The 23,355-nt window shown below is 34.2% G+C and overlaps 1 protein-coding gene across 6 annotated transcripts in view; it reads left to right on the top strand.

Annotated features, from left to right (window-relative positions):
• Window positions 1-22,907, top strand: part of KPNA3 (karyopherin subunit alpha 3) — a 108,144-nt gene extending 85,237 nt beyond the window's left edge. For all 6 annotated transcript variants that reach the window (XM_006083550.3, XM_023748681.1, XM_023748677.1 and 3 more), the window contains 11 exons: window positions 2,275-2,360; window positions 4,531-4,617; window positions 5,253-5,422; window positions 6,611-6,655; window positions 12,918-13,049; window positions 14,329-14,457; window positions 16,851-16,955; window positions 17,053-17,124; window positions 17,584-17,746; window positions 19,191-19,285; window positions 20,375-22,907. In XM_006083550.3, coding sequence (XP_006083612.1) covers window positions 2,275-2,360; window positions 4,531-4,617; window positions 5,253-5,422; window positions 6,611-6,655; window positions 12,918-13,049; window positions 14,329-14,457; window positions 16,851-16,955; window positions 17,053-17,124; window positions 17,584-17,746; window positions 19,191-19,285; window positions 20,375-20,473 — 1,183 coding nt within the window. In that variant the 3' untranslated portion in view covers window positions 20,474-22,907. The remainder of the gene's footprint in view (window positions 1-2,274; window positions 2,361-4,530; window positions 4,618-5,252; window positions 5,423-6,610; window positions 6,656-12,917; window positions 13,050-14,328; window positions 14,458-16,850; window positions 16,956-17,052; window positions 17,125-17,583; window positions 17,747-19,190; window positions 19,286-20,374) is intronic.
• The last annotated feature ends 448 nt before the right edge of the window (window positions 22,908-23,355 follow it).

The following is a 23,355-nucleotide window of genomic DNA, read 5'->3' as shown; positions in this document are numbered from 1 at the left end:
GTTGGAAGTCGTTAATATCTGCTACTTGGAAGATAGGATTATCTTCTAAAAAGTATTGTAATGTTGTTAAACTGAAATTAGGCATTTAAAATACTATGAAAACACCAATGGTTGGTGAAATAATAAAATGTGAGTTACTTAAAAAAAGAAAAAAAGATAACTCTGTCCTTTCTTGTTATTCACACTTTTCATGTGAAGAAGGAATGCTTATACATTGAGAGTACCATCTCCACAGAAGATCTTAGCTACCTCACAGCACACACAGCTAGTTCATTGAGGGGAATAAATGGATTATCCAACTATGTTTTGTTACTGGAGGATGCTTCTGATAATTCTTTTGGAAATAATTCTTTTGGGAACATTTTGAAAATTAAAATTTGTTGAATTTTTTAAAATAAAAATTAAGTGGTTGTGAGGAATGGAAATGATATGTACAAAACACTAACAATATCAAGCTTATAATAAATGTTCATTCATTGTTTACTTCTTGCACTCATTTATTTTTTCTATATGTTCTCTCTCTTTTTTTCAAGTGATGTCTTAGGAGACTTTGCCTGGCTTTATAATTTTGATTTTTTTACGTCTTTTTCTTTTTCTCATTTAAGGCCCTCATTTTTCGTATTTTGACAAACCACTGCCGAATCTAGCTTTATAACCTTTTCTCCTTCCATTCTGGGGCAGCATATACTATCTCTTCTTTGATCTTATTGTTCTTTTACTTCTCCTCTGCCTCTGATACCCTGTTATTCCCTGCCTTTTGCTAAAATTCATTATGTAGTTCTTGACCTGATACTCCATTTTCTCATCTGTTTCTATCTCTCTCTTTTTTAAAATTATTTTTTATTGATTTCAGAAAGGAAGGGAGTGGGAGAGATAGAAACACCAATGATGAGAATCATTAATTGGCTGCCTCCTGCATGCCCCCTACTGGGGATCAAGCCCACAACCCTGGGTGTGCCCTTTACCAGAATGGAACCAGGGACCCTTCAGTCCGAAGGCCGACGCTCTATCCACTGAGCCAATCCAGCTAGGGCAAATCTCTTCCATCTCTTTAACCTCAGTGCTTGCTATATCTCTGACATTTATTCTCCTTTAACTTTTTCCTTCTTGGATCTCGTCAACCTTTTGATGCTAACAGCTTCACTCTCTTTCTTAAATATCTATAATATGTTTTTCTGCATCCCTATCCTTTGGCTCTCCTTCATTTTTGCTCACTACCACCTCCTCCCAACTTGGTATTATGCTTAAAGGAATTTATATTCTTTCAGCTATTTATCCTAACTTAATATAGAGTCCCTTTTAACAGGTTTCTCCTACATCAGCCTTTAAACTTTTAAAATTCATTCTGCATACCATGACCTCCAACATTTTTTACAATTTCCTTTTTACCAGCACTCTATATTTAGTATGTCTATAGAATAAATTCCAATACATTCTGAAGCTTGGGATTTGAGTCTTCCCTCTCACCTTCACTCCAGCAACAACACACACATTCTCTCTCTCTCTCTCTCTCTCTCTCTCTCTCTCTCTCTCTCTCTTTCTCTTTCTTTTAGATAACCTACCCTCTCAATTTCATCCCCTATTATATTTTTGCATACTTTCTTGGCTTCAGCTTTCTTGATCTTTTCCTAGTCATCTATATACATCGTGGTCATCCACCCATGATACTTTTAATTGCATTTCCATAGTATCTTTCTTTATCCATCTTTGAAAGACTAGTTGTTTTCACTTTCTTTGTGAGGTCTTCCATTATTATCTCAAATTACAATGATCTCTTCCTTTTACAAAGTTGTGTAGCCTTATAATATCTCCAGTATGTAAAGCAGATGGTAGGGAGTCACATAGAGTCTAGACCAGTCTAGAGGCTTTGGCAGTGATTAAAGTGAGATGATGAGAGCCTCAAGTAGCACAGTGATATTAGGAATAATGCTATAAATATAAGAAATATTTAGGAGGTGAAAAAGAAGAGAAAGATATTTAGGAGATAAAATTGAAAGGACTGAGTGATTTGATGTTTGTGGGTGAGGAAGGAGTCAAGGGAAAAAATAATGACTGGCTAAATGTTGCAACTACCAATGGATATAAAAAAAGTATGTTTATAGTGACTCACTTTGGGAGCCAATGACACATTCAGGTGGAAATATCCAAGAGGTAGTTGGATATATAGCAAGGTGAAATTCAAGGACAAGGTAAAGGATAACCATATAGATCTGCAGGTCATAAATTTAAGTTGGAGTTTTGTGTCTAAACATATTTATTGTTGTTTTTTTACAGTCCTTCATTACAGTTTGAAGCTGCTTGGGCATTAACTAATATAGCATCAGGAACTTCTGCACAGACTCAAGCTGTTGTACAGTCTAGTAAGTAAATTAGCTTCCTTACTTATTGGACTTTTTATTTATTTATTTTTAATAAAGACAAGAAAGTAGAGTTTTATTGTAATTTTATTTTGTAACATTTTTAAACTGGTGAATTTTATAAACTATTTTTTATGATTGACCTCTTTCCCATAGGTATCATTAATCTATTATTAAATAATTTTAATTGTGGTTACTAAAATGTGAATAAAGTTTTATCTTTTTGGGTAGAGACCATCTTCTTTTTTTTTTTTGAGACCATCTTCTAATAACAGGTTTTAAAATTTCTGTTTCTGATACCTCCAAGGTGCTTAAGTAGCTAATGCTTTTTAGCTTGTAACATATATATTTTTTAAAGTATACCAACCTCAAGATAGGATAGCTGTTATTAATGTGTTGACCAAACTGACGAAAGCTTTTTTGGGGGAAAAAAAAATACGTCACCAAGTACTGTTAAAATGTGGGACACTAGTCTGACTTTAGGTTTACTCAAGATGATGTAAAGTAGTCTACTAGTATGATATGGTAATAAGTTATATTGTTGTAGTGCGAATACTGTTCTCATTTAGTTTTCTTTTTAGATATTTTGATAATGTCTAGGAGATAGTTTCCAGTTAGATTTTTAACTGTAACAGAAAGGGGACAGATTTTAAACTAGGTCTTTCAATATAGACTAGTAGGAATTTAATAACAATGTTTTGTTTTCATTTTTAACGTTTTGGTTACCTTCTATTTGTTGTAACCTTTCTCTCAAAAGATTAATTGGCCCTAGCTGGTTTGGCTCAGTGGATAGAGCATTATCGGCCTGCGGACCGAAGGGTCCTGGGTTTGATACCAGTCAAGGGCACGTACCTCAGTTGCAGGCTCCTCCCCAGCCCGGGCCCTGGTCAGGGCTCGTGAAGGAGGCAACCAATCGATGTGTTTCTCTTTGTCTTTCCCTCTCTTCCACTCTCTCTAAAAATCAATGGAAAAATATCCTCGGGTGAGGATTTTTTTAAAAAAAGTTTAATTGTAGAGTTACCATATGGCCCAGCAGTTCCACTACTAGATGGAACCAAGAGATATGAAACATGTTCACACAAAGACTTGTACACAAGTGTTTGCAGCAGTACTCATAATAGCCCCCAAATGGAAATACATTAGGTAATGGGTAAACAAAATGTGGTACACAATTGAATACTCTTCAGTAGTAAAAAGGAATGAAATATGGGTACATGCTGTAACATGGATGAACCTTAAAAACCTCATGCTAGGTTAAAGAAGCCAAACACACACAAAAAAGCATATATTATACAATTTTATCCATGAAATGTTTAGAATAGGAAAATCTATGGAGAAAGAAAGCAAATGAAATGGTTGCCTGGGGCTGGGGGAGTAGGCTGCAAGACTACTATGGGTGAGGGATTTCTTTCGGAGGTAATGGAAATGTGTTAAAATTAGATTGTGGTGATAGCTACACAACTCTTTATAAATACTAAAAACCATTGAATTGTACACTTACATACATTATATTGTATGTAAGTTAGATCTCAATAAAGCTGTTAAAGGTGTGATAAATTTTAATTTAAATGTTAAGTGAAAAATAAAAAACGCAGAGACACAGCAAAAAATCTTAGAGGTAGTACACAACTGACCGAAATTTACAAAAAAGTGATCTGGTTTAATGCTTAGTTTTTTATGTGGATGAATATAATACCAGTGTTTTAGAATTTGGGTTAACATGTAAGTTATATAAATAGTAAGAATTGTAATGATAACTTATTTTAAAATATAAAGTAGGCCTGATATAGGAATAATCAGTTCTGTAGTTAATCCCATATCAGCAATTGAGATTACATTGACTAAGGTTATGCATTTGGTGTAGGAACTCTTTTTTTAATGTATTATAGATAAAATTTTTAATACAGTATAGGAAAAATTGCTGCTTTTTGCTTTTAGTTAATGATATAAGAGAAACTTTTATATACAGTACTGTTAATTAGGTGTGCTATTTGAATATTACTAAGAAAAATACTAAAATTGATTATTTTTAGAATAAAAGCACTTGCCCCAATTTTTAAATTCAACTATATTATGCCAGGTTCTGTGTATTTTATCAGTTTATTTAGGCTTAAAAATCTATAAACTCTTCAACATTTTGCAGTCTAAATATCAGCTTTTTAAAAAATTATAGATGCCGTACCTCTTTTTCTGAGACTTCTTCATTCACCACATCAGAATGTTTGTGAACAAGCCGTATGGGCGTTGGGAAACATTATAGGTAAGTTGCATTTAGGTTTCAAAAGACTTTAATTAAGAATCTTAATTAACTTTTTTCCTACATTGGCATAGCCATTACACACTATGTTTCCTCTAATTTTTAACTTGGGTTGACTATCTTCTTGCCTTATAAATACTAACTTAAAATGATACCTCTTCGTCCCTAGCCGGTTTGGCTCAGTGGCTAGAGCATTGGCCTGTGGACCCAAGGGTCCCAGGTTTGATTCTGGTCAAGGGCACATACCAAGGTTGCAGGCTCCTCCCTGGCCTGGGCCCTGGTCGGGGCATGTGCAGGAGGCAACCAGTTGATGTGTTTCTCTCACATCAATATTTCTCTCTGTTTTTCCCTCTCTCTTCCACTCTCTAAAAATCAGTGGAAAAATATCCTCAGGTGAGGATTAAAAATATATATATATGATACCTCTTTGAAACAGATATGCAATTTCCTATCAAGATTGGTAGGTTAAATTTGTGTTCCCCCCAAATCAAAGTCTGGAGAAACAGCAACCCTTGATGCCCTTGACTAATGGTGAGGAAACATAGAACATCAGTGTCCCAACATGAGCCATTGCATACATTTCAGACTTTCTCATCCTGAATGTAATTTTTTTTTAAATACAATTTTCATTTCTGTAGGTGATGGTCCTCAATGTAGAGATTATGTCATATCACTGGGAGTTGTCAAACCTCTTCTGTCCTTCATCAATCCCTCCATTCCCATCACCTTCCTTCGGAACGTCACATGGGTCATTGTCAATCTCTGCAGGAATAAGGACCCCCCACCGCCTATGGAGACAGTTCAGGAGGTAAATGAAGAGTTGCAAAGACCAGATGGTATATTTTCCCTATGTTTATGCTTTAGATTTTCATGTACAGTGAATGCAATAATGTATATACTGATTTCATTGCAGGTGTGAGGTTTTTAAAGTAGCATGTCATTTAATTTTAATTTTCGACTCCTGTGAGAGAAAGTATTTTATGGCACCTGAAAGAATGTCAGTCCACCCTAATTCTTATTTTTAATGACTATTTCATTAAAAGAAAATATTAACAATTCAAAAAGAAAAATAAAAAAGGAGAAAAAAATCTTAAAGTTTATTATTATATTGCATTGTTGGTTTAACACTAAAAAAATAAGGAATTACTACAGATGAAACTAGTGTACTTGTTATATGCAAATGTTCTTGAGTGAATTTGCAATAAGTCAAATTAAAATTTTTCTGATTTCTGAAAAAACTTGTGTTCTTAAATGTGTGACATACTTAGTGTTAAGTCTACAATTAAAACAAAGTAAAAACTTTTTTATTTACATCTAGTTAATAAATGGATCTGAGTATTTTAAATTTTAGAAATCATACATAACCTTTAATCACTTCACTGTGTAGAGAAATGTTGACTATGAATCTTTATAATTGACATCTTTTGCTGTTATGGAAAAAGTATTTAATGTGATTCCCCTCCCAGATTAAAAACAAAAAGAGAAGATCTATAAGGCTTGAGTTCAACTAACAAACTTTATACTTTGTACTGGTTATAATTTTCTTGACTAAATCTGAACTCAAAAACTTTAATTTGACTCAACTAACTTATTAAATAAAATCTTATTTTTACTTTAAGCAAGTAAGTGAGAAGATGATGGCAATTTTAAGAGTAGCTTTTTAAAATAATAGCTACACTGTATACTTGCATCTCCATTCTTTCCACTTGACATTTTATGTCATAAAGAAGGTTATTGAAGCAAACGTTTTTCCTTTCAGGTGCATTAATCTCTGCCAGATGTATTTGTATACTTTAATTGGACATCTGAAATATGATTTTGGTTTTTCAGATTAAATTGATCAAATTTCTATTTTACTAATAGAGAGTCAAACAAATTTAATGTTGTCTTTCTTACCCTGCGAATAGTATTTACTGCTTTTTTATATCAGTCATTTATGTTTACAAAGACATATTCATCCACTCTAGTGTTACTATTGTTTATCTTCTTTCCTCAGATTTTGCCAGCATTATGTGTCCTTATATACCATACAGACATAAATGTAAGTAAAGTAGAAGCTTAGACTTGGGATTTTGCTCTTGATGAAGCTAGAAGGGTTTTATTTATTTATTCTTTGGGCTTTTAATAAATATCAGAATATATCTTATTAAATTGTCAAACTTCCACAATGTATAAGTAGTTTTTAGAAATAGGGTTAAGGTTAAATTAAGTTTATAGCTTAAGTCATCCAGGCAGCAAAATGCTAACTTTATAGAAAATATCACATATGTAGTTTATCTATCTGTATCATTATTAGGTGTGTTTTTATTAAGTATTAATACTTATAAAGCAGTAAAAAGTTTATAAAGCATATTCATATTTTAAAAATCTCATTTGATTCTCTTTTATTATTGACTTGAGAGAGAGTGGGAGAGAAACATCAATGTGTTGTTCCACTTATTTATGCATTCATTGGTTGTTTCTTGTATATGCCCTGACCCGGGTTCAAACCCCCCACAGTATCTGGATGATACTCTGACCAACTGAGCTACCTGGCCAGGGCCTCATTTGATTCTTACAATAGGTAGGCTAGATATCATGTCCCCATTTTACAAAATAAGAAACTGAGCTTCAGGGAAATGTTAACTGACTTATCCAGAGTTGCAGAGTTTGTAAGCGTCAAAGTTGGTATTCAAAACAGACCTTCTGAAAACAGATCTTGTATATTTTACATGAAACCACACTGCCTCTGGAGCTGCAACCTTTTGAAGTATGTAATATTGAAGTTCTTCAATACTACAAGTTTAGTTTTATAAATGTATTTAATATGTTTTTATTGATTTTGAAAGAGAGAGAGAAACATCAGTCACTGCCTCCCACATGCATCCTGACCAGGGATCGACCCTGAAACCTAGGCATGTACCCTAACCGGAATCGAACCAGTGACCTTTCATTGCACAGGACAACGCTCAACCAACTAAGCCACACCAGCCAGGGCAAGTCTAGTTTTAAATGCAAATGCATTTTTAGATGAATAGTTTATTACATGAGATTTAGTTGTGTTTACTATATATATTCTGACAAATGTTTTTATTAGGCAATCTGAAAATTTTCCTAAATGTAGCAAGGCCAAGTATTATTCTTCCATGGAGTACAACAATGAGTAAATTTCATGGAATCTAGAATTGAGTCTAAGCATTGATCTGGCTTCTGTTGTTCCAACTAAGATCTTTCTGATTTATTGTGTGTTTGTGTATTTATCATCTTAAATTGGTTTATACACACATACACTATGTATGTGTGAGTGCCCCAGAATTGTGTGATTAATCATTGGGATGAAGAAAACACATCTTTGCTAACAGTTCTTGAGAGGCAGTGTATTCATAAATAAACACTGGACCACATTTCCCTAGTTTGTTTTAGGTTCTTAGGAAGGAATCATTTAACTGAAATAACTTTTTATTTGTGACATATTAGCCTGAAATGTAATAAAAATTAAGCTTGACATTTTTAGTTATATGCTATCCTATTTTCAAAATGGATAGAAAGTGACTTAGCAAAAGACATATATGATAATATAAAAGAAAGGAGGAAGTAAAGTTATACAAAAATGCATATGTTGTTATTGAATGTCAAATTTAGTTCTGTGCTTTCTGACAGCCTTTCCTAACCATTACTGTTTCTAGGGCATACCTTCATCGATCTCCTTAAACCTACCATAATAACAAAATAGGTCTACCTACATTCATTTTTCTCTATTCCAAATTCACCAAGTTATGTAAGTTATGTCTGTAACAAATGGGAGCACATCACTACGATGTTTAAAAAATCATCAATGACTCTGTACTCACTACAAGGCAAAGCCCAAACTCCTTAACACAGGATTCAAAATCCTGCAATTTAACTCCCTAACAAATGTGTTGGGTGATTAACTACCTATATTCTTCAAATCCTCCAGGTATTATCGAGTCCTGAATATCTTTCCTCATCTTTCTGAAATGACTTTTTTAACTTGACAAAATTTTTCTTATCCTAATTATATGACTTCAGACAAATTACTTAACTAGCTGCTTCTTTTTCTCACATTTGTAAGATGTAAATAATGTCAGTACCAATCTCAGAGGATTTTTGTAAGGAATAAATGGGATAACAAATGAAAAGTGCTTACAACAGTGTCTGGCATATTTTAAACCATCAATAAATACTAACTATTAACAATCATGTTTGTCACCTCTGTTACCACTTCTACCATCATCCTTCTCCTTATAATGCCTATTTCAAGTGTTACTTTCTCATTGAAGCTTTCTGGTTGCCAGAGAGAATATGTGCTTCCATAATCTAGCATTTCGGTCATTCCTCCAGTTTACTTTATTTTCTTGTTTGTTTTTATACCATATTGTGTGTTTATGTGGTCATGGTGTGAAAGAGCATAGGCCTTGGACCTGGTTTCAAGTCTCAGCCATGGCTCTTATTCATCATTGTATGAACTTAGATTAGCTTACGTTACTGAGTTTCAATATCCTTATTTGTAAAATAGAAGAAAACACCTCATAAAGGTGGTAGTAAAGATAAAAAGAGACACTAGAAATAGGTTCAGCATAGATAGTCATTGACAAAACTTCATTACTTTCACTTTTTTTAATCTACTAATGTTGAGGTCTTAGAGGGCAGGGTCTCTATGTCTTCTTTATCTTGAGCCTATAATTCATGGCACAATTCTGGCTTTAGGGGAATAATCTCTGAGTGTTTATGTTAAACTTAACAAATATCCCTATAACTACAGTACTTTGCCACTTTAATACCCCTGGTTTTCAAATAAACACAACCAACAGATGGTAGAAGGCTTTATTTACGTATAATCAATTTCATAATGTCCTGGGGGAAAGTCTTGATGGAAATATTAGATATTTAACTTTATTGCCTTTTAATCTTTACTGTCAAAAAGCATAGAACTAAATTTGGCATTCAGTAGCAACATATACATTTTTGTATAATTTTACTTCCTCCTTTCTTTTATATTTATTTATTTTTTTTTAAATATATTTTATTGATTTTTTTACAGAGAGGAAGGGAGAGGAATAGAGAGAAACATCGATGAGAGAGAAACATCTATCAGCTGCCTCCTACACACCTCCTACTAGGGATGTGCCCGCAACCAAGGTACATGCCCTTGACCGGAATCGAACCTGGGACCTTTCAGTCCGCAGGCCGATGCTCTATCCATTGAGCCAAACCGGTTAGGGCTCTTTTATATTTATTATATATGTCTTTTGCCAAGTCACTTTTCTATCCATTTTGAAAATAGGATAGCATATAACTAAAAATGTTAAGCTTAATTTTTATGACATTTGAGACTAATATGTCACAAATAAAAAGTTACTTCAGTTACCTTTAAATGATCCCTTCCTAAGAACTTAATGTCCTAAAACAAACTAGGGAAATGTGGTCTAGTGTTTTTATTTATGAACTACACTGCCTCTCAAGAACTGTCAGCAAAGATGTGTTTTCTTCATCCCAATAATAAATCACACAATTCTGGGACAAACACACATTATGGGTGTGTGTAACCTAAGATAAGATTATAAAAACACAGACATACAGCAAATCAGAAAGAGATCTTAGTTTGAACAATAGAAGCCAGATCAATTCTAAACTCAATTCTAGATTCAATGAAATTTACCCATTGTTGTACTCCTTGGAAGAATATAGCACTTGCTACATTTAGGAAAAAGAGATAAAGTGAGGAACTTCAAATAGAAATGATCAAACAGAAGAAGTAAAAATTACTTTTGTCTCTAATTTGGCAATTTGAATAGATATTAATGCCATGAACCATCAAAAGGAATAAAGAAAAAGGATGAGATTGGTAGAGGAAGATGATGAGTTTATTATAGGACAAACACATCGATTCTGATTTACTTGTTTCTCCATAGCAATGTTTCCAAGAAGGAACAAGCGATACAAATTTAAGATTTATCAGTATTTAAGGGATTTATAACAATATGGACATGGAGTATGATTCAGAAAAGGGGCAAAAAATTGAATTTTAAGGAATCATCTGCATTTGAGCAGCAACAACAACAGAAGAGGAACATGCAAAAGAATTTTTTAAAGTAGGGAAGTGGACCCCTGACTGGGTGGCTCAGTTGGTTGGAGTATCATCCGTACACCAAAAGGTTGCAAGTTCAGTTCCTGGTCAGGACACATACCTAGATGGCAGGTTTGATCCCCGGTTGAGGTGCATTTAAGAGGCAACCCATCAATGTTTCTCTCTCTCTCATTAAATGTTATTTTTTGACTCTTAGCTCTTACCTGTACAACAGTTGATGAGCTTATGTTTTCTGTTTTCTCTGGTCTCCTCCTCCCATTTTTGAATCTGTAGGTTTATGTCTTTTGCTAAATTGGGGAGATTTTTTGCTATTATTTCTTCAAATATTTTTTCAGCTCCACCTCTCCTTTTGAGACTGAGATGACACACATGTTTGATCTCTCATTATTGTCCTACAAGTCCCTGAAACTGTTCCATTTTTTTTGCAGTCATTTTTTGTTTATTTTTCTTATTCCGGTTGCATGTTTCGTATTGATCTGTCTTTAAATTTGTTGTTTTTTTTCCTGTTTCCATTCTACCCTTGAGTCCTTCTAGTTAGTTTTAAAATTTAGTTACTGAATTTTTCAGTTTTAAATTTTCCTTTGGTTCTTTTTAACGTCTTCTATTTCTTTGCTGAGACTTCCTATATTTGTTTCACACATGTTCATAATTGCTCATAGAAGCATTTTTATGATAGCTCTTTAAAATTCTTGTGGATAATTTTAATATCTATGTCATCTCAAGTATTAGCTTATTTTGACTAGTTTTTTCCCTTTTGAGTTAAGATGATCCTGGTTCTTGATATAAGGAGTTATTTTCAGTTGTAGCCTGCACATTTTGGCTATGTTATGAGTCTCTGATTTCTATTTTAATCTTATTAGCTGTTACAGCCAGACTGGGTAGTAGGCAGGCTTTCCCATACACTTATCTGTAGATCTATGGTGGGATGGTAGATGGGGTCAGCTCTCAGGCAGAGCATCTGTCCTCCCGTTTTTGAAGTTGCAGTATTTCCATTTTTCCAGAACAAAAAGCATTTATAAATTATTGTATCACTCTTATTCCCACGTTTGTATTAGTCTTTTATCTCCAATGAAATATTTTCTTAGTTATCTTAGTTGAAGGAAGCTCATCCTCTAGTAAAGGTATCAGCAAATTTTTCTGTAAAGGACATAGAAAATATTGTAGGCTTTTTGGACCACATAGTCTCTGTCCCAATAATGTGGAATAGTTTTACTAGGATATGTTACCTTTAACATATGTCACCCCCTCTCTTCTTCTATGAAGTTTCACACAAGCTTGGGGCAGGAGGTCCAGACAAGAGCTTGAATTTTAGAAGTAATTTGAAATTCGTAGTGTTCTCTTAGTAATGCTGAAAGTGTAGGCTATATGTGACTTTATTTGCTCTTATTTATCTATATATGTTTTTGAAGAAGTGGAGAGATTTGAATGCAGGTGGCTGCTATTATTTTAGCACAAAAGAATGTCTTTAATTTAGATAAGCCTAATAGGAACATGTGTAGATTTCACATGAGATGAAACCTGTGCAATATTCCTCTGTGAAGACACCAACGAGAGCTACATATAGGCTGCTTGACTTTGAATGAATCAACAAATCTGAGCCTGATTTTTGTTTTTTATTATTTGCAAAATTAGATGCGTATAGGGCATGTTTTATACTCTGTCCTCTTTAAATGGGGACATTTTTCAAGAGCTTTGCAAGTAATTAATTTTTTCAAAATGAAATAAAAATGTAATTTTCATTGTCATTTCTTTGATTTGTTTAATATTCTGAAAAATCATTTATATTGCTAGATATGTTTGAAAACCACTAATATAGAGAGATTATCTTTTTTGTCTCTTCTGGACTTAAGGCAGCATGGTATATTGGTTTCATTTTGTATATAAAGTGCTTCCTTGTGATTATTAGGTTCTCAATTTGTGGGGGCAGAGAGAATTACTTTTCTGCCTGTTTTTAAATTCATCTATCTGATATATAACTGCAGAAGTTAGGGTAAAAGTTGTCCCAGACTTCTGTCTCATTTTTGTGAAAAGTGATCCTGAGGTAGGCTTTAAGAGAGAGGTACCTACCACTTAATAGATTTATCAGGTAAGTAACCAGGTTCAAACATAAAATTTAATTACTTTTTATGTCACTACCCCTGAGGTCTATTATGTATTTTAAGCGTTCAAACAAATACATAAACTGCTCTCTCTTTTCTTTTTTTGCTTCCTATAGATTCTTGTAGATACTGTTTGGGCTCTGTCATACCTGACAGATGGAGGTAATGAGCAGATACAGATGGTTATTGATTCAGGGGTTGTTCCATTTCTTGTGCCCCTTCTGAGTCACCAGGAAGTGAAAGTTCAAGTAAGTACTTTAAAATTTTTCTTTCTTGTATTAACAACTAGGCTTCAGTTCTGTCTATATGCACTTATCTTCCATAATTCTGCTTTTTTATGCTGAACCTGATTTTGTTGACTTCCAAATCTTTATCTCACCCAGATTCTTCGCTGAGTTTTAGACTCATTTAGCCAATTGTCCTTAAGCCCTTAGACCAGTGGTTCTCAACCTTCCTAATGCCGCGACCCTTTAATACAGTTCCTCATGTTGTGGTGACCCCCCAACCATAAAATTATTTTCGTTGCTACTTCATAACTGTAATTTTGCTACTGTTATGAATTGTAATGTAAATATCTGATATGCAGGATGTATTTTCATTGTTACAAATTGAAAATAATTAAAGCATAGTGATTAATCACAAAAACAATCTGTAATTATATATGTGTTTTTGGATGGTCTTAGGCGACCCCTGTGAAAGGGTCGTTCGACCCCCAAAGGGGTCGCGACCTACAGGTTGAGAACCGCTGCCTTAGACATATGCTCTAAGAACTCCTTAAAGCAGTCCACTGTTATTTTAACCAGACAAAAATGATAGGTATCGTTTTCTCCCATAAAACTGCTCTTCTTCCTATATCCCTTTCAGTGGACAGGCGGCATAGTCCAAGCTGGGAACCTTGATTACTCCTTTCATTCCCCCTCCATTACAAAATCCTGTCAATTCTGATTACATAGCTTCATGTCTGTCTTCTCATGTATCTAGAGCCACTTATTTAATTCAAGACTTCTTTTCTTTCCTCCAGATAATTGCAATAGTATCCTAACTGCATTCCCTCCTCTCTCTCTCTCTGTCTCTCTCTCTGTCTCTCTCTCTCTCTTTCTCTCTCTCTCCAGTTTCTTCTCACTGTAATTAGGTGTACATGGCTGATAGTTCTGTTCATCCCACTTCCGCCAAAGTAACTGCTTAGATGGAAATGTTTGCCCATTCCAGGCTTTTATTACAATCTTTCTGTGGTACCAGTTTAGTAATAGATAAAAACAGCTGTTAAAAATGGGCCTTTACATTTTTTATTTTAATTTTCTTTTAATTTTTGAATCTTCTCCTGCACAATTTTCCCATATAGTTCCATTTTTCACAGGCTAGTGTTTAAAATTGTTTCTCAGTTCTGTGCAGTGCTTTGTGTAAGGATGCAATAAGTGGAAATCATTCACCCCTTGAATTTTTACATTTTCTCAGGATTATGAACAATATAGAATCCATTTCATCATAAACAAATAAATTTATAGAAAATATTTTATCCCATCCCAGACGGCAGCCCTCAGAGCAGTTGGCAACATAGTGACTGGCACCGACGAGCAGACCCAGGTTGTTCTCAACTGTGATGTCCTGTCACACTTCCCAAATCTCTTGTCACACCCAAAGGAGAAGATAAATAAAGTAAGGCGTATATCCTCAGTGCATTTCTTTCTCTTTGTGTATCTCATTTTTAACTGTTCCTTTGTTTCTGTTGTTGCTATTTGATTGTGATTTTCTTCAAAATCACTGCAGTTAAGGTGAGAATTATTTCAAATTATTTCTGTAATTATTTTGTTTCCGTTTTTAATTGCTTGCTATAAGTCTCACCCTTATTACTACAGAATAAAAAATACTTTTATACTAACTAGGGTTTTTATTTAAATAAATTGAGTAGTAGCAACAGTTAGCAAATTAGTAGTTACTCAATGAGAATATATACAAAATCTCTCACTAGATGGCTGGTATCTCTTAAAAACAAATAGAGAAACCATAATTTAATCTCCCTACGAAATTAGATTGGACCTAAAGATGTGGGCCTAAATTAAAAGATCATAAAAATTGCTTTTTTCAAGATTTCAAGCTTGAGTTACAAGCTTAATACTAATTAATTGTTAAATATGTACTTAAGTCTTTTGTGTCTGGCTTATTTCATATTGCTAATGTTTTCAAGGTTCATTCATGTTGGAGCATGTATCAAAACTTCATTTCTTTTTATCGTTGAATAAATATTCCGTTGGACATAAATACCATATTTTGCCTACCCATTCATCTATTGATAGAAACTTGTATTGTTCTTACCTTTTGGCTATTGTGAATGACGTTGCTATGAATATGAGCACACTAATATCTGTTTTAGTCCCTGCTTTCAGTTCCTTTGGGTATATAACTAGATTTGCCAAGTCATGTGATAATTCTGTTTAGCTTTTTGAGAAACTGCCAAACTGGTTTCCATACTGGCTGTACCATTTTACATTTCCACAAGCAATGATAAGGGTTATTGTTATTGTTGCTGTTGTTGTTATTGCCAACCTAGTGGTATGAGCTGGTGTCTCATGATTTTGATTTGTATTTAGTTTAATGCAGTTTTAGCTGCCTGAAATGTCAGCATCCCCCAAGCCAGTATAATTAATCATTTCTTTTATCATAGCTATATGTATGTAGTTGCTTGACTATAACAGTTGGATTCTCATAGAAAAGTATGTTATCAGAAATCTCATTTTATAGATGAAGGGAAAGAAACCAGAGTTTCTTAGACTCTGGGCCAATATTTTTGTTTCAAAATTTTCAATAATATGTGTGATTTTTATAGCTAAATGTATTCCATAATTGAAAACAGAGCTGAGAAGTGAGGAAGCCAGACAGCAATGGGCGGAGAGAAGTTTCAGCCTAGGATTCAATATGCTCTAAGTGAAGGAAGGTATCATGGGGGAAAGAAAAAGGGCTCACATAGATACTCACTCAGCTTCAGCAAGTAGTTGCTTCAAAATTTTTCAGCTAGAGCGTTTGTGTTATTTGCATCTTGGGACCATTGTGGGACCTTAGAGGTAGAATTTACCAACTTGGTTTTATTCCCTCAACATTTTGGTTAGAAAATTTTCCAACATACGAGACTTCAGCCCTAACTGGTTTGGCTCAGTGGATAGAGCGTCAGCCTGCGGACTGAAGGGTCCCAGGTTAGATTCCGGTCAAGGGCTTGTACCTTGGTTGCGGGCACATCCCCATTGGGGGGTGTGCAGGAGGCAGCTGATTGATGTTTCTCTCTCATCGATGTTTCTAACTCTCTATCCCTCTCCCTTCCTCTCTGTAAAAAAATCAATAAAATATATTTTTTTTAAAAATCAATAAAATATATATTTTTTAAAAGACTTTTCAACAATACTGTAATGAACACTCATATACTCTAAACACTGATTGGATGGCAAAACAAATTTATAATTAAGTCTTAATTGCAGAGGAGGGAGAAGGTACACATTTGACACTAAAATTACAATAAACCTGTTGGTTCATGACTTGTAAATCCTTAAGGTTGCAATAAGATTAGTTATAAAGACCCATCCTAGCCTAGTTAGATGTTGATTTCTATTGTGTAAGTAAATAGTTTTATAATAAAGCAATTCACCTTTCTTAGAATGCGTTTTAACAAAATATTAGGAAATTCAGTTATTTATTTATCATCTGTCTTTTAGAGGGAGCTCATGCACCAAAAATGTAATAAGCTGCATGAGTAAAGTTTTTTTTCTTACTGTTTTATTCTCTGCCATGTCACCATTGTCCAAAATAGTTCTTAGCTTATGGTAGGTGGCATATGTTTTATTGAATGGATAAATGCTAGGTAATGGGGCCCAAATATTATTAATAGAAATTTCCTTATAGCTTATTTAAATTGGGAGATTCTGTGTAACCTAATCACTTTTAGATGCTTTCCCCTTTATGCAACTCAGGTGATTTTCTTATGTATGTAAACTACATTAAAATAACAATATAAACACATTAAAGATACAATTTTTCAAATAAAGATGCCCTGTATTTTATAGGAAGCAGTGTGGTTCCTTTCCAACATAACAGCAGGCAACCAACAACAAGTTCAAGCTGTAATAGATGCTGGATTAATCCCTATGATTATTCATCAGCTTGCTAAGGTCAGTCATACTATGAGTTCATCACGTATGTTAATATCTTATAACCAAGACGTTTTTAATAAAAAATTCATTTTATCATTTCTTTTTTAATCTTCAGGGGGACTTTGGAACACAAAAAGAAGCTGCTTGGGCAATTAGCAACTTAACAATAAGTGGCAGAAAAGATCAAGTGAGTTTGGAGAAACTGTTATGATTGTTAATATTGGAAAGTATATGGCTGTATCATGATTAGGAATTACTGATTGGCCCTAACCAGTTTGGCTCAGTGGATAGAGCATTGGCCTGTGGACTCAAGGGTCCTGGGTTTGATTCCGGTCAAGGGCTCGTACCTTGGTTGCAGGCTCCTCCCTGGCCTGTCAGGGCTCTAGTCAGGGCTTGTGCAGGAGGCAACCAATCGATGTGTTTCTCTCACATTGATATTTCTCTCTGTCTTTCCCTCTGTCTTTCACTCTCTCTCTCTCTAAAAATCAATGGAAAAATATCCTTGGTTGAGGATTAAAAAAAAAAATTAAAAGAACAATAAAATAAATAAAAAAGAATTATTGATTGTTTATAAACCCTGTACTGTGTTCTTTTGAGGAAAAGATAATTATGTAAATAAAAATATTTTTCCTTTTTTTATGTCTAGGTTGAGTACCTTGTACAGCAGAATGTAATACCACCGTTCTGTAATTTACTGTCAGTAAAAGATTCTCAAGTTGTTCAGGTGGTTCTAGATGGTCTGAAAAACATTCTGATAATGGCTGGTGATGAAGCAAGCACAATAGCTGAAATAATAGAAGAATGTGGAGGTAAGAGTGGATTTACTAAAGAAAAATAGTTGAGCCATGGAACTCTGAAACATTAGTTCCTTAAAAGACAACTAATTAGAAAGAAAACTTAGGATACATTGCTGTTACATCATTGGAATATGTTGCTGTTCTTTATTCACAATATTAGCATTCCAAGAGGATTTTCCAGGAAACAGTCCATACTCTGGAAAAACTGGTTGTGATGGTCACTCCATAACCTTCCTAGAGATTCACATTGTTTTTTAGGAAACACAAATACTCCTCTTAAAGTCACAGTGTTGACACATTAGACTGGAAGTATTTTTTTAATAACAAGAAGAAATTATTCTAGAAATTAAGGAGTCTTGTCAGTGGTCATAGAAGTATAATCTATATATATAAAAGCCTAAGCACCTGTTATGACTGGACGACCGGCTGGTAGCTATGACGTGTACTGACCACCAGGGGGCAGGTGCTCAATGCAAGAGCTGCCCCCTGGTGGTCAGTGCACTCCCACAGCCAACCTGCAGCTGGCCAGCCTCCCGCGGTCCCTCCCCGGCTGGCCTGCCCCGATCGGCCACAATAGGCCCCGAACACCAGCCAGGCTGAGGGACCCTACCTGTGCATGAATTCGTGCACCAGGTCTCTAGTTAGTTATAAAAGCATAATTAGCAAGTCAAGGTGCAGATTCAATCCCCCATCGGGGCACATTTAAGAATCAACTAATGAATGCATAAATAAGTAGAACAAATCGATGTATGTTTTTCTTTCTCTCTCTCCCCTCCTCCTGCTCTCTTAAAAAAAAAAATCAAAATAGATTTGTGCACCTGATATGTGGAGTAAATATATTGGGAATATAAATGAAGACCTTGTACAGTTACTATTCTGAAAAATTATTTCCAAAGTTCATTGTGACCATAGGATATAAGCCCCTATTCATTTTTTAAAAGAAAATACTTCAAAATTTAAAGATTTATTTCTTATTTTTCTCGGTTAATCCCTAAGTTTCTGAAAACTTATTTTTTGTAGTTATATAAAAGTAGTAACATTTGGAAAACAAAGAAAAAGATAAAAATTATTATATGGGACTGTATGATTATATTAAAGCAATCCGGGAAGATCTTGGTTCTGGTTCTGGCACTAACATGCCACACAACCTGAAGTAAATGCTTGTACATCTGTGTGCCACAGCTGCCTCATCTATTAGATGGAGTGTTCAGATGTTTTTATAACTGCCTGCCTTAAGGACCAGGGTACCTCAAGGGCTTCTAAAGAGGAAGAAATTAGTGGGATACTGGTCCTCCAACCAGAGCACTTCAAGTTTTTATCTGTTTTTTAGAAAAACTGTTATCTTTGGGGGCTGTGGGAAAGTGGTCTGAATTCTTTAGGAATTTTCATGATTAAAATGAGCACAGTTAATTTTATTGCATCTGCTTAATTATTATCTGCTTAATTGGGGGGGTAGGTTTGGAGAAAATTGAAGCTTTACAACAACATGAAAATGAAGACATATATAAATTAGCATTTGAAATCATAGATCAGTATTTCTCTGGCGATGATGTAAGTATATATTAAAGTATGGTATGTCTGCATGCACATTAAAACCTATCTATATATAAAAGGCTAAATGACTGACTGTATGTCCATCCGACCAACCAACCGGTACATATGATGCTCACTGGCAATTTAAAAATAAACGTTGACTCGCGCATGCACGATACATATACTAGTAAAGCTCTCGCTGGCGCCAATCTAGGCAGAGTAGGACTATTCCTACCTGAACCCATTTTCAGACATGGTCAGTTATATGTTGCTTTTTCTCGAGTTCGAAAAGTGTGTGACAAAGTTAAAGTTGTAAATACTTCATCACAAGAGAAATTAGTCAAGCACTCTGAAAGTGTTTTTACTCTTAATGTGGTATACAGGGAGATATTAGAAGAAGTTTAATCAATTTATCATCGTTTTTATATCATGTCTTTGTTGTTATATCATGTTATTGTTTATTTATTAATCAATTTATTTATTACTTTCGTATACGTTTTACTAATTTTCTTTCATCTCTGACACTTCTATTATAGAAAAAGGGCGAATAGCAATATTAACATATTTCTTATAATTAATTTCCTCTCAGTGTGCATGAATCTGTGCACTGGGCCTCTAATACATATATAAATTTACTAAGAGTTTTTCTTTTATTATTATGAATTAAGTTATACTATATTTCTATCAGATACTCCTGAGGTTGTATTTTTCCAGTTATTTATAAAACTCTAAATTAAAAAAATTAATGATTATTTTCCACCAATCTGTTTTCTTAAATACTATGTCTGAAACTTCATTATAGTAAATTTATAAAAACAGTTCTTGTTGCATTTGTAATCTGTTAAATGGGAAGAGATAGTAATTATAGAAATTAGGTATGTTTAGATAGGTACAATAAATCTAAAGCTACGGGAACTTAAGAGCAAGTCAATTTTTAAATATGTGTTCAATTTTATATTGTTAAAGTTCTTAATAATATTATTGATAAATATTTTTAGGTGGTTAAAACATCTGTACAGAATTTTCTCTTAAGAAGTAAATCAGTTCTGCTTATACCATAATGTATAGTATCTTAATATAATCAGGATTTTTTCTTGCTTTTTATAGATTGATGAAGATCCTAGCCTCATTCCTGAAGCAACACAAGGAGGTACTTACAATTTTGACCCGACAGCCAACCTTCAAACAAAAGAATTTAATTTTTGAGTTCAATTGAGTGCAGCATCTTTCCCACATTCAGTATGAAGCACCACCAGATGGCTACCAAATGAGAACAACAAAAGGCTCCAAAACACAAATGCCTCTTCGTTTTGATGCTTCTAAAGCAAGCCATGTCTCAGTCACTTTGCAGTTGCCAAAAGTCACTATCACATGGACTGTAAATGCATATGCATGATTTCCTAAACTGTTTTAGAATTCTCCTTAACAATTTCAACTACCCTATTATTCCCTGTTCCCTGGTGCCACACGCTGACAACTGCAATCTCCAGTTTAGAATATTCCATAGTGGTGGCACGTCAGCTGTCCACTTGATATTCCTTTGGAAAATGGTGCGCTGTGGATCAAGACACTTTGGTATGATGTATATACACGTTGGAAGACTTTAAAGAGGTGCAGCCTGATCTGAGCCTCCATCATTGTCCTCCACAAACATATTTTCATATTCTTTATGTGGAAAAATAGATTTTAAAGTACAAGCCAAATGATTTTCATTGGTGGAACTGACACACAAAAAGTAACTTAAAAAAAGAAATTATTGATTAAACAGATAAGTTTTGAAAAACTGTACTTCATCTACCAGTAATTGATGTGTTTGTTATCTGCCTCAGAAGCCAGGGTTGGAGGAAGAACTTTAGCTATGGATGGCTTTCGCCATTATACCTAATTTTTGAGAACAGCAAGCCCTATTTGACCACTTACTTCAGCCTGTGTGTTCCTGCTGTTTTGAAGTAATCAAATGCTGTGCATGGTATTTTACCTGAGCTGCAACCTGTTATGGACTTGAACTTCTGTTTAAGTTGAAAGCAAGAGTCCCTGACTATAAAGAAAAAAACAAAGGTCTAAAGTACACATTGGTGGTGTTAAAAAAGAAAATCTTGCTTTTAGCTTTCAGGAGTTAATATTTTCATTTTCAATTGATAATTGAATATGGTTGATTTGTATTGGGTTTAAACTGTGGAGCTTTCATGTTTACTGTAATTTAGTCTTAAAACATTTTTTACTTAGTAACCAGTGCTTTTGATAATGTGGTTGGCAACAGACCAGCAACTATTAAGGAGTGTCATCAAACTTCATTCTTTGAGTATTGGGAAAGTTAATTCAGATCTTACTCTAAGCATATTCACATATTAAAAGATTCAGACACGATCTGTGTAGAAGAATAATCTGCAGTTATTTAACATAAACCTGATTTGCAGTGATCTTTAAGTCCTTATGGAAAATATGGTATTACTATACCAGTCACAGCTTTCGGTAAATTGTTTGACCCCATTATTAATGAAAAAATATGAATTTGAATTTTTAAAACTGAATAATTTGTGCTATCACCTAAATGGTTTTATTGCTGTTGTTTACTGGGTATTGATTTTCAATGCATTGATGTGAAGAGATAGAAAACCTAAACTAATTTAGTTATCCAATGGGGGGGGGGGTGTATATTTACTGTGATGAAGATGAAATAGATGCCATCAGAACTTTGTGAATCAGCTGGGGTGTTTTCACTGGTAAGCAACACATAGCAGGCGTGCATTCATTACAAATATATGTATCTGCCAAGGTGGAGCCACTTTAAAGAGTGAATTTTGTCTTGTATCTAAAGTGGATACAAGCGTATGTTTAAACTGCAAGATTTTTACTTGCTAGAGAATCTGTTTTAATATAGTGGTTTCGCCTCTGATTATTTATAGGTTTTATAAATTTTAAAATCAATTTCTCTTTAAGGTGGCTCAGACTTTTCAACTCTTGTGCACATAAAATTGAGTTGAAGTTCATTGTGCCTTTTTTCTTTATCCAAATTTTGAGTTAAAGCTTCATATGGTAACTGCATCCTGTTCAGACACTGTAGTCTAAATTTTGAAAATGTGTGGTGTTCCCTACAAGTAGGAAATAACAGAGTCAAAGCTAATTAAGGTCACAAATTTCGGTGAAACCCTTAAAGTCCAAATCTTCTTGATATTGTGAATTGTACCCCTTCCAGTTTAGTTTCTCCTGGACTTTCCATACTTACTGACAGTTACCTTTTAAATTTTGCACACATTGAGATTAAATTGGGCCTCCATTGTGCCGATTCCTGTTTCCTCTTGTGTTTTAAGTGCAAACTAACATAAGTGAACATTAGCATCAAGTAGTGCAACGTATGTATGCATTTGCTTGATTCAATTTGTTGTGACCTTATCAGTTTTGAATTGGAATTGCGCCATTTCGTTGATAAAGAAAGCTAAGTATATTGTTGCACTTTTAAGTTTTCAAAACAGTGTTGAAAAATTGCATTGTTTTTATTTTTTTTAAACTCAGTTAAAAGACTAAACTGTTCTTTCAAAAGAGGCATCTAAATGTGTTCCTAATTTTGTATATGGGCTTAGGTTTTGTAACCAATAAAAAAAAAGCTGCTATCAAATACGATAAAACATTGAAGAACTTATTCTAAAAGTATCTTCATTTTCTAGTTTTGTTTCCTGCATGGTTAAATTAAATTTGGAACTATTTTTCAAACATCAACCACAGTGGAGGTGAATTATGACTTACTCTTTCATTGCATTTTATCTCCTTTCAACTGTGATAAACAAGACCAGTAACAATCCTAGATTTAAGAGTATTTTGTGACAAATAAGTACCAAAATCTTTATTAACACTTGGAGTGGGGGAAACGAGTTAAGTCGGCTCGCGTGAATTGCGCGTACTCCACGGGAGCCGTCTTTAACTCGGTTCATATAGATTTGCGGTGGAGTGCGGGAAACGTGTAAACTCGGGCCGATTGTAACTGCGTATTACCAAATATTTGTTTGTAATCCACCCTTTTGGTGGATGGAACAAAACCAAAAGACAGAGCCATCTTATATTTTGGCGGGAAATTCACCCCACACCGGAGT

This window comes from Myotis lucifugus, unplaced genomic scaffold, assembly GCF_000147115.1.
Source record: "Myotis lucifugus unplaced genomic scaffold, Myoluc2.0 scaffold_7, whole genome shotgun sequence".
NCBI lineage: Eukaryota > Metazoa > Chordata > Mammalia > Chiroptera > Vespertilionidae > Myotis > Myotis lucifugus.
This window is presented reverse-complemented; position numbering and strand designations above follow the sequence as displayed.